Below are 15,213 nucleotides of genomic sequence, written 5' to 3'. Positions count from 1 at the left end.
GGATTTATTTGGGGGCCTACCAGGGTCATACCCTGATGGTACCTAGGGGCCTCCAGGTCTACACCAGGTGGTGCATGGGAGGCCTGTAGTGTCTGTGTAGGTAAGAAATGAGCCCTGGCCATTTAGTTCCTCTCTGTCCTCCCTTTGATAAAACCTTATGGGAGGAAGATGAAGTGTCAGTCAAGCCCCAGATGGCATCCTCTCACTGGGTTACTGAAGCTCACTAGCCCTGGGGGTGGCCAGTATCATAAATGTGGCGCAGGGGCCTGGGGACATGGGAGCACTGCATAGTTCTTTTTTTTGTACTTTATTGTATTTTTTATTGTATGCAAATTAATTAGAAAATTATATTTCTTTTTAAAGTAACAAGCATGGGTTTACTTATTTAAAAAGGTATCTTTATAGATGAAGTATAGCATTTACAAATTTTATTTCAAGGTAGTTAACATAATTTGCAAACTATTTAATAGCTTCTCTAGCTCTATTTAAAAAAAATTGTATTAGTGAATCACCGTGAGGTACAGTTACAGACTTATAAACTTTCATGCTTGCCTTTCAGTCATACAATTGTCGAGTCCCCATCCCTTCACCAGTGCCCATTTTCTGCCACCAATGGTCCCAGCATCCTTCCAACCATCCCCACCCTGTCCCTTCCACTCCACACTGCCTCTGCGGCAGGGCATTCTCTTTTGCTCTCTCTCTCCTTTTGGGTGTTGTGATTTGCAGTAGAGGTATTAAGTGGCCGTCATATTCGGTCTATAGTCTACTTTCAGCCTGATCTCCCATCCCGAGCGGACCCTCCTAGCACCCTTTACTTGGTGGTCCCTTCTCTATCTGATGCAGAGCTTTCTTTGGTGGCCTCATTGTTGCCCTCCAGCTCTTTGGGCTTCTCTCTTCTTCCTCTGTTCATCTGTTTTCTTGTCTCTTCCTCTCTCAAAGGGGTGAGTAGTGATCTGGCTGTACACATCTCTTTTTCTTTTGCTGCCACTTCCTTTTCATTAGGCATTACCAATGCTGGCATGAGAGAATTGTTTAATTTTACTCAGGTACCTTTCTTTTCTGTGAGTTCTCTCTCATGTAAATTCTTGGGAAAACCCAGTTCATGAAAAATAAGATTACATTATATGCAGTTGAGCTTATGGAAATAAACCATTTATGTCATTTTGCTACAGATTTTACTTTCCAGTCTTAGGAGTATTTCTGGCTTTGGAAACTCACTCCCATAGTTTATGTACTTCCTAGAGCTATTCTCATTTGAGATCCTTCTACTTGTCACTTATTTCTGCAAAGTCAAAAATACGACAATGATTTTTCATCCACTTAGTTTCTTCTAGTAAAACAAATTTCTTTCTTCTTGTACAAACAACATTCTTTTGAAATAAAATAATTCAAGAACTTTTGACCAGGAATCAGATTCCACTTAAAAGCTGGGTCTATAAAATTTTTTTGCATGAAGTACCTTCATTTGAATTTTTTTCTGTAACTTCCAGAGAGCTTGAAGAAGAAAAACAAGGTTAAAAAAAAACAACTCCTGAATGTATAATTTATATGGGTCTCTTCAAAGCAATCTTCTACCTTTATAGCATTTGATATAATTCTTTATATTGTACAGATTTATATTGTAGTTGGCAGTTTGCACAGCTAAGAGGTATTTCCCAGTTGTTACTGATTTTGGGAGTAGACATGGAATCTATGTCCTAATCAAGACATAAGTGCTTTTGGCAAGTGAGAGTGTCAGTAGACAACAATGAGTTTTACAGAAATCTAAACATAAAAACTTCTCTTTCTACATGACCTGTCTTAAAGTTCAAACCATCCTTTCTATTAACTTCTGAAACTGGGAACTAATCAGAACTTGATCATGGTGATAAATCTTTCTGATCTGAGTTGCAAGGAGAAACATGCTACCATGCTAAAACTGTACTATGCACATAATTTTTCTTATTGTTGTCATTTTTCATCAGGTCTGTGACAAAGTGTAAATCTACATATACACATATTATCACATAGGGGTGAGATGACAATCATACCTTATAGAATATGACAAAAGAAAATGTAAAGTGTATGAGCTTTGCTACAAAAAAAAAGGCAAGAAACATTACTTTAGACTATATTTTTTTAAAAAAATGTCTATTTTCCTTACCAATTCTTTTTTAGAACTATGAAAAATAGTATATGTGAAGATGGATGAACTCACCCAAATGTTTATACACCCACAACCACAACACTTCTATCCAATGACAAAACGGGTTCAGGGATGATTAAATAATTTAAAAATATTTCACCTTTTCTTGTTTAAAGCAATCTTTTCTTTTGGAGGGTCAGAACTGAGGTCAGTATTTATGCATAAGTGCAAAAAATTTGTTTTTTTGTAAGACAATAAATTACACATGAATAATTTTGAGTTTTGCTTAAACCAGAAACAAAACTTTATGGGTTGAGTTTCCCACCCTACCCAAAGCAGAACCCCGGCAGCTGAAAACCTCCAAAACCCAATTGCAGCCATGGTCAAGGCCACCCTCCACACACTTGGATGAGCCTCACCCACGTGGGATCTGGCAGAAAAACTCAGGTATGCAGACCTCGTGACTGAGACCTCCAAGTCCACTCGGATCAGGACTGGGCCTTCTCCTGACAGCTCCCCAGTTTTCCAGCAGCTTGGCACGAACTGCCCCTGGTGCCATGTAACCTCATCAACAACCAAGACCCAGAGACTATAAACCAAAGCTCCCAGAAGAGAGCGCCAAAGAATTTCCTGAAGTGCATGGCCACGAATGACCTCTTATACTCTTGCTCTTTATGTACCAAAAATAGCACACATTTGTTTGGCTTTAACATACTTGCTTATATCCTCTTGTATACGAACTTAAATGGCTCCAGAAAATAATACAACAACGTAAAACAACCTTCACACACTTCCCTCTTATTGTGGTGGGAAGGTACTCGGTGGTGAGATTGGTGTTTGAATATTATCTGCAATGAACTACTGTGAATTACTTTATGAAAATAAAATATTAAAAATTGCAGCAATAAAATTTTAAAGCCACTTATGTTGTTTATTATCTTAGCTCTGGTTAAAGATTTTTTTCTCTTATTAAACATGAAATAAAAGGGTTTTTAAAAATAGTTTTTGGCTTTTTGGGTCACACCCGGTGATGCAAGGGGTTACTCCTGGCTCTGCACTCAGAAATTACTCCTGGCGGTGCTCAGGGGACCATATGGGATGCTGGGAATTGAACATGGGTCAGCTGCATGCAAGGCAAACCCTACCTGCTGTACTATCGCTCTAGCCCCATGAAATAAAATTTTTTTTCTCTTTTATTTATTTATTTTTTTATCTTGACTTTATTGATCTAATACAATTACATTAAGAATTGAAATGAATTATACATTATTGTGCTCATGTTTCTACCATACAAAGTTCGAGAACCCATCCCTTCACCAGTGCCCATTCTCTACCACCAGTAAACCCAGCATCTCTCCCACCCTCCCCAGTCCCATCTCCCCCCCACCCCACACTGCCACTATGGCAGGGTATTCCCTTTTGTTCTCTCTGATTAGGTGTTGTGGTTTGCAATAAAGGTGTTGAGTGGCTATTGTGTTCAGTCTTTAGTCTACATTCGGCATGCATCACCCTTCCCCTGCATGTTCTCCTACCACATTTTACTTGGTGTTCCCTTCTCTGAGTTGCCCAGAATGAGAGACCAGCCTCCAAGCCATGGAGTCAACCTCCTGGTACTTATTTCTACTATTCTTGGGTGTTAGTCTCTTAGTCTATTATTCTATATTCCACAGATGAGTGCAATCCATGAAATAAAAACTTTTAAATAAAAATCCCGTGGTAGTTTTACAGAAAAACAAAGCTATATAAATATTATATATATAATAATAAAAATCACAATGGCTAAATGGAAAATTATATCTAACCTATGGACAAATTAAGTACAGGTATTTTTGAATTTTTATTGATTTCAGTGAACAAACTTATATATTTGAAGTTGAGGACTGACCTAAAGTTGGCTCTCCCCTTAAATTAGTGTCAATGTGAATGAATTTTTCTTCTCACTATTATAATTGTATACATAGTTAGTAAGAAGGTGATCAAAGTAAATTAAATGAAGAGCCCACAAGTTCTGATGAGATAATTTCTTGAAAAAGTCTGTTCTCTTCCCATTTCAAACTTTTGATATTTTTTATGAAACATAAAAATATTTGTCAAAACAAACCAGAAAAAAAAAAACAAAAAATGGCTTGGTGTTTCAGTGTAAGAATTAGCTGTCATCAATTTAGAATTGCAAGCAAGTTAATCTATGTTAAGAAAATACTATTCTAAGGTCACAGTTGATGTTATGTGGGAACAACATAGTAAATGTGGTGAATCAAGTCATGTTAACCATATTTTGAAGCTACTAGAAAACCATTCAATTTGAAGCTACTAGAAAAGTTTGCTGAGTACAGACTGTGCACAGACCACTGCTATAACAACTCTAATAAGACAATGAGAGTTGTTAAAGCAAAGAAGACAGGTGACTGGAGCTGGAGAGATAGCATAGTGAGTAGGGCATCTGCCTTGCACACAGCCAACCCAGGTTCGATTCCCAGCATCCCATATGGTCCCCTGAGCACCGCCAGGAGTAATTGCTGAGTGCATGAGCCAGAAATAGCCCCTGTGCATCGCTGGGTGTGACCCAAAAAGCAAAAAAAAAAAGAAGACAGGTTACTGGCTTTAATTATGAATGAACATAAAAATTAAGGATGTAATACGAGTTAAGCATGAAGACCAGTTTAACGCAAGCTAGAGAAAGAAATCTAGCATGTTAGTGGAGCTATGACAATACATTAAATAAATTTCTGTAGATAATGATTATTTCAAAGTTTATGGTATTTCAGACAACATGCTCAGAAAGTATGGAGTATTAAGGAATAATCCCCATAAAAAATTTTACTGGGTTGATTTATACAGTTATCTATTCTTAGAAAAAATTAGCCTTGGAGAAAATGTATTTTTTTCAGTCAGAGACTAAATTCTGTACATCAATTTTATTTCTAGTCACATTTGATTATTAAAGCATAAATAATTAAAATTTAATTTGGATAATTAAAACCTTAAGTAATATTAATATTTAAAAAACCTGGATTATTAGCTAAAGGGCATTTGGGTAAGCAAGGTGTTTGAACGATCCAAGATTTAGCCTTTCTGTGGCTGAAAAACCCAAAACAACCATTGACTAAACAACTAGCCAACAAAAATAACTCACAAATGCTACACCACTAGGAAGAATCGAGATTTGGGAAGTGCTTGGGACAGGTAACGTGCCTGCCCATTTGCACCACTGAGCCTAATACAGTATTAGGTGTAAACTGAATGTTATTGTGACAAACCATAAAATAGTATGTTAGATTATGTTAAAATGCCTTATGATTCATTAAAATGTTCAAGTATCATTATTATTGCTAATGAAGAAGACAGTCAAAATTAAAGATGGTTATTTTTTTATATAGGAAAGGACTGGTTAACTCATACAAACCAAAGATTTTGGGCAAAATAATTCAGAATTTTTCAATGATAATCTGTCAATTGGATAACAGATACTTAAAAACAATGCTGTGGGCCCTGAAGGAGAGAAAGAATTTTGTGGACTTTGCAATAATATTTTAAGTAATAATAGGCTTAGATGATGTTGCTTCTCCATCATCTATTGCCTGCGGAGTTCTCTTCCTAGTGGTGAGGGATTTTCTTTGATCCAGCCGTATTTTTCTAATAAATTTATGCATTTAAAAGAAGAGGATCTTGATTTAAGGATATAGTTATGAAGAAAATGAAAGAGGCGAATTGATCCATCAATTCTGTTATTTGAACCATACTGTACCAAAATGCTAAGTAGCAACGAATTTATACAAGCACACACAGATATATACTTACAGGAAGATGTCTACAATTTAATTTGAAGGTTAAAATGAGCGCCTCTTGACACTCATTTCCCTTTTCTTTTAAATAAAAGAAAAGTGAATGTAAGAACATGCATGTGACAGATGGTGTTGGTAACCAGAATTATATACTCATAAATCTGCATGAGGCAGTTACTAGGGTGTCAACAGATATAATACAGTGGCATATGAAGATCAAAGTGGTATTCTTGTAAAGGATTCTAGGTGAATGTGTTCGGAGTTTGTAGTAAATATTCTGGTGATTTCAAGTCATCTTCATTCTGCTTTATCTTTCAAAGATTACACAATATAAAGATGGAAAGCCCAGGCTAAATACAATGACTGGTTGGCAAATTTCCCCACCTTAGTGTATGGACACAGCCACGAAAACTTAAAAAGAAATTGTGTGTGGTTTTATTAATCAAACCCGGGATCTTACACATGCAAGGCAGGAGATCTAGCACTGATCCACATTCCTGTCCCCTCTGACCTGGTTAGGAAATAAACAATGTATCACTGCCAGCATTATCAAGTGATAGAAATAAAGTATTAATCTCATGAAATTGGGTTTGAAACCACTACGCCAATGGAATCAGAACTTGAGGAAGAAATGGGAGAGGGTGGTTTAAGTCTCCATTTCTTCTACTGAGATATAGTCTAGCCATGCAACATCATCTTCCCATTAGTGCTAAAAGTCATTCTAAGAGGCTCATTGATTCATGAGACTAAAAATTCACCATCTGGGGCCTTGTAAGTTGCATGAGGGTAGAAACTTATTCAAAAAAGAAGATAGTTTGATATCTGCCACATGTGAGATTATGGGGTCAATAAAATATGTGGGAGAGAGGAAAGCCGAGATGTTTAGTTCAAATTGGAGATTCTTAATAGGATATCTAAAACACAGAACCAACAAAACTGAAAATATGAGATCCCACACACAACAACCACACTTAAAAATGTACCTATCAAGGAGGCAGGCTGGGAATGGGAAGGAAACTGGGGACATTGTGGAGGGAAATTGACACTAGTACTGGGGTTGGTGTTGGAAATTGTATGTCTGAAACCCAAATGAATAACTTTGTAAATCATGGTGCAATAATAATTAAAGAAATAAAAGACAATTAAAGAAAGTCAGATATTCTATGAAACCTCAGAAAACTTCTGTTATCACTAAAATATGCTACAGGAATGTGGGAGGAATTAAGTGTTGGATCAGGTAAATTAGGAGTCTAGCTACAGAACTCACTATCATTAGTGATATGGGGTTGAGGTATTGATCATGCTTCAGAATCAAGCCAATTGACAAACAACTTAATGAAAGACTGCTTCTCGGTCACTAGGCTGGCTGCACTAATCTCAGGTGACCTGAGGAAATCAAACAATAAGACCTGATTAAACTTTCCATAGACAGAGCAAAACCCACTCAGAGAGGAGAGATGTTCAGTGTACACAGCTTTATTGAACAACACCCTTAAAGACAGTGACTGGAGGTCAAGCTCCATGATGATAGGGGGAAACGCAAACTTGAAATGTCTATGTGGTTCACAAGGATTGTCCCAAAGCACTTAAAATGGGAACAGGGAGGAAAAGATTATATTTTGGATTCACGGGTACCATACAACCCTGGAGGAAGTGGAACAGCACACACAAAGTATTATAGGAATATTCTAGAGTAGAGGAAGTCATGTTATCCATCTAGACGTATCCACCATAAGCACCGTCCGAGCTGAAATGATATAAAATGATCTTCAGTAAGGATGGGGTCTCTCTCTCTGCTTGATGTTTGCAGAAAGCAGAGCTTCCTAGTGAAAAGCACTGCAGTGTTCTTAATATCATGTCAGACCATCCTGGGACAGAGGCACAGGCCCATGTTTCTTATAGATTCTGAAGTTCATGGTTTTGCTTTAAGAAAGATGGCGGAATTCGCTGGGGATTCTGGAAGGGAGTGCCAAAAAAGACACACTGAAGAGCTACACTATTTCACTGTGAATCTTCTATAGTTCCATTCCCTCCTAATTGTACTTGCTTAAATTATATGAAAGAAACACCATGAACAATCCCATTTTGTTTATTCTACTAATTACAATTATATCTTCATTTCAAATTCCTGCCAATGGGCAAACGTGGGTGCTTAAGGGGAAAAATCTGCAGTGTTTTGAGTTTCAGTGTCTTCAAATCCTTATGAAAATGTGCCAGGATATTACAGTGAAATTGATGTCTTAGAAACCTGAGGGAAAATACTGATTATGTTCTTCATGTGAAACATGAGGATTTTTCCTGTGAAAGGCATTTGAAATCTTATGTTCAGTGACTCACATCAATTTTTCTTACCTTGTGTCTGATTTCCTGCAAGCCTCCTCCATATATTTATAAAGTAAATTTCTGGTGCTTTTCTCATGATATTTGATCAAAAGATTTGGAGCACCTCTTAACTCCTACATATTTATCATGCTAGCTTTCATTTGCTTCACTTGTTCTTTGCTCGCGTGGGAGTGGATCTTGTGCAAAAGATGACATGCATATAGATTTTCTAAAAGTTCTTATTATCCATAAAATTTCTTATGTGAAGCTGCATTTCCAAGTCTGATCTTCCACCTCTAGCCTCAGGAAGGAACTTCAGAGTTTACCAAAACGAGGGTCCTTGTGGGCCAGGGAGATAGTACAGTGGGTCAGGGTCTTTTTGCCTTGCATGAAGCTGAGGTGTGATCCCTGACTTCTCATACGGTCACCCCAGGTCCTCGCCAGGAGTGATCCCTGAGCACAGAGCCAGGAGTAAGCTATGGGCACTGCTTTGGCTCAAAGACCAAAACCAAAAAGTTTTTTTTTTAAATATATACAGGAATTTTATATTATGAGAGGTCCATGGACCAGTGCTGTCAAAGTGTCTCTCTCAAAGAGACCATGCCTGTGTGCTAGCAGTAAGTTTAAATATCCCTTGTATTTGTAGTTTGGGTAGATTGAAGTTTACAGAAGAGATGTTAATCCCAAAAGCCATCCCAGCTGTCATCAAATACATCCAGAACAATGCAACTGAAAAACCGTGACAGAAATTTTCAAAGTAGTCTCCAACAATAATCTTCTGCATTTGGTTTACACTAGAATGAGTCTTTCTCAAACAAACCCAGGCCTCCCACATGCAAAGCATGCGTTCAAGTCCACTGAGCTATGTCTATAGCCCAGAGAGGATTTATTTTATAGTGGGATTGGACTTACCTCCTGGTAATGAAAGGACTTCCTGAGGAGGGGACGGAGTGAGAGAACAAGGTGTCATTCATGCTGGTTACAGGTCTGGGAGGCCTACAAAGAACCGAGGAGATGGAAAGTTAAGTCAACGAGTTAAAAACTTTCCACCATTCCTCAAGAAAAGGAGCAGGGAAGGTCACAGTTCTATCCTCCCTCGCTCAGAAGTAAACTTTCTGTTTTTCAATTAAATTCTTTAAATTCTGAAAAGATACATTTTCCTTAGAACACAGAATCTCTGCTTAAATTTTAGGAGGAAAATCTCTGAACACTACAGGAATGTTTAAGCATTTGTTTTAAGTCTTGGCGTTTCATTGAGTCAGAATCTGATGGCACAAGTGTTTTGAAGCAGCCTATTACTACTGCCATATAAAAGGAAAGGTCTTGAAAACTTAATGACAATGAGAATAAACTTTCTTTGGGGAGGGGTGAAAGGAAGATTCCTGAGGATTTGGAAATTTCCTTCTCAGTTCCTCATGATGATGATATCTATCTTCCAAGATGACAAGTTTGGAAGGACCCACTTGCAAATTCACATTGAAGCAAATTTGCTCTTGGTTCTAAGACGTAATAAATGAACAATGCAAGGATTATAAGACCTTCTGTTGTGTGGATAAACCATATAAATGGGCACACAGGCCAAGTATCCTATAATCTCCACCTTTTCCCCAAACTAGAAAGAGAAATTTTATATTTCTTTGGATTATCCATGATCTGAAATACCAGTTGTATTTGGCCTGCTATTCCCTGCCTTATTATGCATTTCAGCCTTATTTTGCCTTTTTTCTTGACTGCTTAGTTCAGATAAAACAACCAGCTAATATTCCTGTCTCATCTCCAACCAGTTTTATAGTTTAGGTTCACCAAAAGTTATCTCATGATGAGATGATAGACTTCAGATTTCAGAAGACTGATGATGAGAGTATAATTCTTAGGGAAAATTTTGGTTTCACTACAATTCTATTTTTGAATTTGACAGTGCAGCATTTTTGAAAACTATTTTGAAGACTATCAATTACAGTGACCTACTGTATTTGTTTTGCTTTCGTAAAAAAGACAAGTTTTCAATTGCTTAGTTTTTCTTTGGGAGCTAGAGTTGGTCATAGAATGGACATGACACGACTCATGTTTTAAAATATTAACATAGCATTAAAAATTCTATGTAAATTTTTGGCTTTTAATACATGATACTGTGTTCTAAGATTTTAAAGACCTACTATTTTAGGGGGTGAGATCAAAATAGTATATAAATTTTATTCACTATAAATATATCAAAGTTTTGAAAACAGACTTTCATATGATTTATCTGTGCTATTTTTTTGATATATGAGACTTGTTTAAAATGATTTTTTGTTGAACATCTTTCCATTATGTGAAGGGTGCTAAACTTCACAGGTATGGCTTCTGTGAAATTTGAAGCTAGGCACATCAGATTTTAAAACAATGAACAAATTGAAATATTCTCATTGTGACTTCTGAAAAAGTTGAAAATACTAAAACTGAACCATATGTCTGGTTTTAATTTGTATTTTTGTAAAATCTTCCTATCTTTGACTTTCTCTATCTCTAGGAATTTCTCTATCTCTATCTCTAGGAAATTAAAAATCAAGGGGATCCAGAATGTTTTTAACTGGTCTGCCAAGTTTACTGAACTTTGTTCCTGAAAAATTTAAATTGCTGTTTCTTTTTTTTTTTCGCTTTTTGGGGTCACAGCCAGCATTGCTCAGAGGTTACTCTTGGCTCTGCACTCAGAAGTTACTCCTGGGGTTATTTGGGGGACCATATGAAATGCTGGGAATTGAACCTGGGTTGGCTTTGTGAAAGGAAAATGCCCTAACCGCTGTACTGTCGCTCTGGCCTCCCAAATTGTTGTTTTTCAGTAAATGTCAAAAGTTTATTACGGTCCTGTTGAATTTTGGACCCTAAATATGTAACTGGACATTGCATAGTGATTTTCAAAGGAACTAAATATTCTATCATTCTCCAAGATCAAATACACTTATACTTATAAAAAATAAATAGTTCCACAGAAAAAGATAAAACTTTGTGCAAAGCGTTCACTCTGGACATGAGAACTACTCTTGTGTTTAGCTTAAGGCAGAATTTGTTGTAAACTAATTTCATATCACTCAGTTGTGTCTCAGAATCACTTAAAGTTAGAACAATGTCTATAGAAGTACCTGGGGGCTGCTGAACTACTTACCAAGTATCACTTTAGGCAGCAAAAAATGGAATAGAATACAGACTTAATCATGGTCATAGTTGTAATCAGTACAATAGTTAAGAATAAATGCCCAAATACCAAAATGTCACCACCTAATAACCTTTAGCTATAATTTATAATAGCTCCATGAACAACTTATTTAAATTTACAAAATTTCCTCCCTCCCACCTGACAGCCAAACTACATGAACATATGTGCAAAGCAATTGTATTTGAAGGAAGAAACAAGTAGAGAAAAAAGCCTCAAAATAACTGTTGAAAAAAATGGTTTTGAAACACTGGTCATTTTGCATCTAGAATTTCTTACTTTTCATTTCAACAGTGAGAAACACTTTGTACAATGTGCATTCTAAAATTAAGACCCTGGGGCCAGGGAAATAGCTCAAAGGACTAAAGCACTTGTGGGTGCCCCTGGTCATTGTTTGACCCTTCATACAATCCTTTATGAGAGCTCTGATGGGCCCCAGCACCGCAAGGCCTGAGAAGTTTTGCATTTGTGGGCCAGAACATTGCACGAGCTGGCTTGTGCAACCATGCTGAATATCTCTAGATGTGGTCCCAGGGATCTGGGTACTGCCTGAGAGGGCCTGGGGGAGAATAAAGACCTTCACCCTGAAAAAAAATATATTATGAGAGTGTAGATCAGTATTTTGATTCTGATATATTTTGATTCTGGATTATTTTGAAAATATAATAAATGTCTGAAACTTTTCTCAGGTACATGGTATCTCAAATTTTAAAGGAATCCTGAAACTCTTTGTGGAACCCAAACTGGGCAGATACTGCCCCTGAGTCCAGTGATAAATAAATAGCATCCTATTGCTACTATAAGGCTAAATTATTATTTTTTACCCATTAGATAATAACTTGCAAGCACACACACACACACAGAGGTCTGAACATTGAGTACAAAGTCCTGTGCTGGGGACCTCTGCAGTGTGACAGTCACTGATGTGGCCTCATCTCCTAGTTCTGTCTCAGAGTTGGGGCAGTGGTTTCCTTCCATTTCACTGCAAAGTTCTCAGGGCCAGCCCTGAGAATTCATTGCCCCCCCTCTACCAGGTACTTCACAGACTGAATTGAATGTGGCTCTACTGGTTAGGTTCTTACTGCCTTAGAGATTAGCTCAAAAAGCAGCACAGAATTTGGTTTCGTTCATTTATTAATGACTCAGTGTTCTCTGGCTCTGGGGAGGGGAGCTGGGAACTTAAAACAGTCATATGAGGTCACTTCTGCAAGCCATGGGCCCTTCGGGACACTCAGATTTATTTTTCCTTGGTTTATTTTAAGGTTCGGATTTAGGAAAAAAGTTCCAAAAATAAGATAAGCACATTCTACAGGATTGGTTTACATTAGCTATTTTTTGGGTTTTGGATTTTGGTTTGGGGGGCCACACCCAGTGTAATCGAGATTACTTCTGGTTCTGTGCTCAGGGATCACTCCTGTTGGGGCTTGCGAGACCAGGTGTGATACCAAGAATCAAACCTGGATGGGTAGCATGCAAACCAAGCACCTTATCTCTCTAGTTTCCTACATTATTCCTTTGGGGGCATAGTTTAGCGCCAATAGGGCTTAGTTCAGCACCAATAGCAGGATTTTTAAGTATATACGGGAGAGAATTCTAAAAGCAACATTGGAGTAAACTGATGCTAAGAGTATCTATACAAAGCACACTTTTTGGGGGCAAGGAGAAAGGGGTCCTCTTAAGCTATGTTCACTGGGACCACTCACAGCAATTCATGGTTCAGTGCTAGGGCTAGAGGATGCGGTGCTCCTTGGGTCTCCCAGGGCCAGGGACCATGTGGCCTCATGCACTCAAGGCATGTGCTCTCTCACTGAATTATGCCCCCAAGCCCACAGTGTTTAATGTCCGTTTTTGGAGGATGTGCTGAATTTTCCCACCCCCCCCCCGCCTCTCTTCAACCTCCCCTTGCACAAACCATGATTCTTTTTTTCTTTTTAAGTCATAGAGGTTGAGATCAAACAGCAGCAACTCCTAGCCTTGCTGGTGTCTTTCAGATTACTATCTCTAGACAAATAAAAATGTTTTTATATTTGGAACTCAAAGCCCACAGGACATTAAAGTACAATGTGCTTGACCCGTCACCATGGTAATACTCCACTAGCATCTCCATTTTATAAGTATGCTTTCTTATGTTTTCCACCCAGTTGATTTATATAATTTGTACTACACCCTTCACCCCATCCTGGCAAAAGTATTATATACCTACCACTATAGGAAAAAATTATGATATGGCTTTCAGTCTTTTGAATTAAAACTGTCATCCTTGTCAAATGATATGAAATTGCCTTTGTACAGATCTGGAAATGTATCTATAAAAAAAAACCAGCTCTCATTTGGAAGGAAGAGTTACTCACACAATGTGGGCCAGGTTGAGTGGTTTCTCAGGCTGGTCAGGGAACATGGGGTGCAAAGGCTCACGGCTGGAAGCACAGCTTAGAGACTTGCTTAATGCATTCGTTAACTTCTTAGCAGGTGATTTCTGAAAAGAAGAAGAAGGAAATAGAAAGAAAAAGAAAAGAAAAGAAAATAGAAGTGAGAAGAACAGGGCTTCCATACTGCCCAGAATCTGGCTTCTCAGTATCTACCCCCCAAACACAAACACAAAAACATTCATTCAAAAGGATATATGCACAGGAAATATATATATTATATATATATACACACATATATACTATTATTCACTGCAATAGTACAATGGCTAGGATATGGAATTAATCTAGGTGTCTAGTGACAGATGAGCAGATAATGAAGGTGTGGTCTATAGAAACAATGGAATATTATGCAGTCCCAAGGAATGATGAAATCATGCAAGTCGCTGCAACTTGGATGGGACTGGAGGATATTATTTAAAGTGAAGTAAATCAGAAGGAAAAGGTCAAACACCAAATGATTTCACTATCTGTTGGCATATAAAATAACATGGCAAAAGAACACAAGATAACAAAGTGATGCAAACCCTTGATACTAGATCAAAGTAATGAAAAACAAGTAAGAATAGAAATGGAGGAAGGAATAAGAAGAAGCAGATACAAGCTAACAGGGACCAGGATCATGGGGTCCTGGGCACCATTAGTGGTGTAGAGGTAAAGTATGTTTATATTTTAACCACAGAGCTGTCAATATTGAAGCAAAAGACCCACAATACAATAACTAATGTTAAAAATGTGTCTGTCAAGGAGGTAGGTTGTATGTGTGGGAAAAGGTAATCTAGGGATATTGGTGAAGGAAAGTTAATAATGGTGGTGGGACTGATGTTGGTACATTGTGTGCCTGACAATCTAGCATGACACAAATATAAATCATGGTGTCTAAATAAAAAAATATTTTAAAATGCAAAAAGGAAAAAAGAAAGTAGAAGTGAGAGCAATTAACATTTTATCAGGTGAAGTGCTATTCACTCATTTATTCCTTATTTTATAACATAATTGACGACTAAGTCAGGCAGTTTGTTCAATGATGGGAGTAGAGTGCTGGAACAACCCACCAGAACCTGCCTTCTGCTGCTTCCTGTCAGCAAGGGCTGGGATAATGGACACAGGCATTGTGAATAGCATAGACTTAATGGGCCAGTGGGAGTCCTCCTGACAAAAACTCCGGGACTTCAGAAAGTAATTCTAGATGAAGGAAACTGACTGCAAAGGGAAGAGAGGTGAGTAGGAGGGAGACTATTTAAATTTTTATCTGTCACTTCAGAGATTCAGGTCTTTCGCTTACATACAAAGGGAGACAATGAAGAGTTTAAATCAGAGTGACAGGTTCAAACCTGGTTCTAGAAGGATTGTTTCTCCTAAAGAACA

General features: G+C 37.7%; 1 protein-coding gene across 4 annotated transcripts in view; it reads right to left on the bottom strand.

Annotated features, from left to right (window-relative positions):
- The window catches only part of DTNA (dystrobrevin alpha), a 367,610-nt gene that overhangs the window by 49,240 nt on the left and 303,157 nt on the right, over nt 1-15,213 (bottom strand). For 2 of the 4 annotated variants that reach the window (XM_004606060.2, XM_055128332.1), the window contains exons 11-12: nt 13,771-13,895; nt 9,142-9,225 (exon numbers count right to left, since the gene is read on the bottom strand). In XM_004606060.2, the coding sequence (XP_004606117.2) occupies nt 9,142-9,225; nt 13,771-13,895 (209 nt within the window). Of the gene's footprint in view, nt 1-7,209; nt 7,294-7,369; nt 7,655-9,141; nt 9,226-13,770; nt 13,896-15,213 lie in introns of those variants that run through there. The other 2 variants (XM_055128331.1, XM_055128333.1) reach the window with 2 other exon arrangements.

This window comes from Sorex araneus, chromosome 2 (genome assembly GCF_027595985.1).
Source record: "Sorex araneus isolate mSorAra2 chromosome 2, mSorAra2.pri, whole genome shotgun sequence".
NCBI lineage: Eukaryota > Metazoa > Chordata > Mammalia > Eulipotyphla > Soricidae > Sorex > Sorex araneus.
This window is presented reverse-complemented; position numbering and strand designations above follow the sequence as displayed.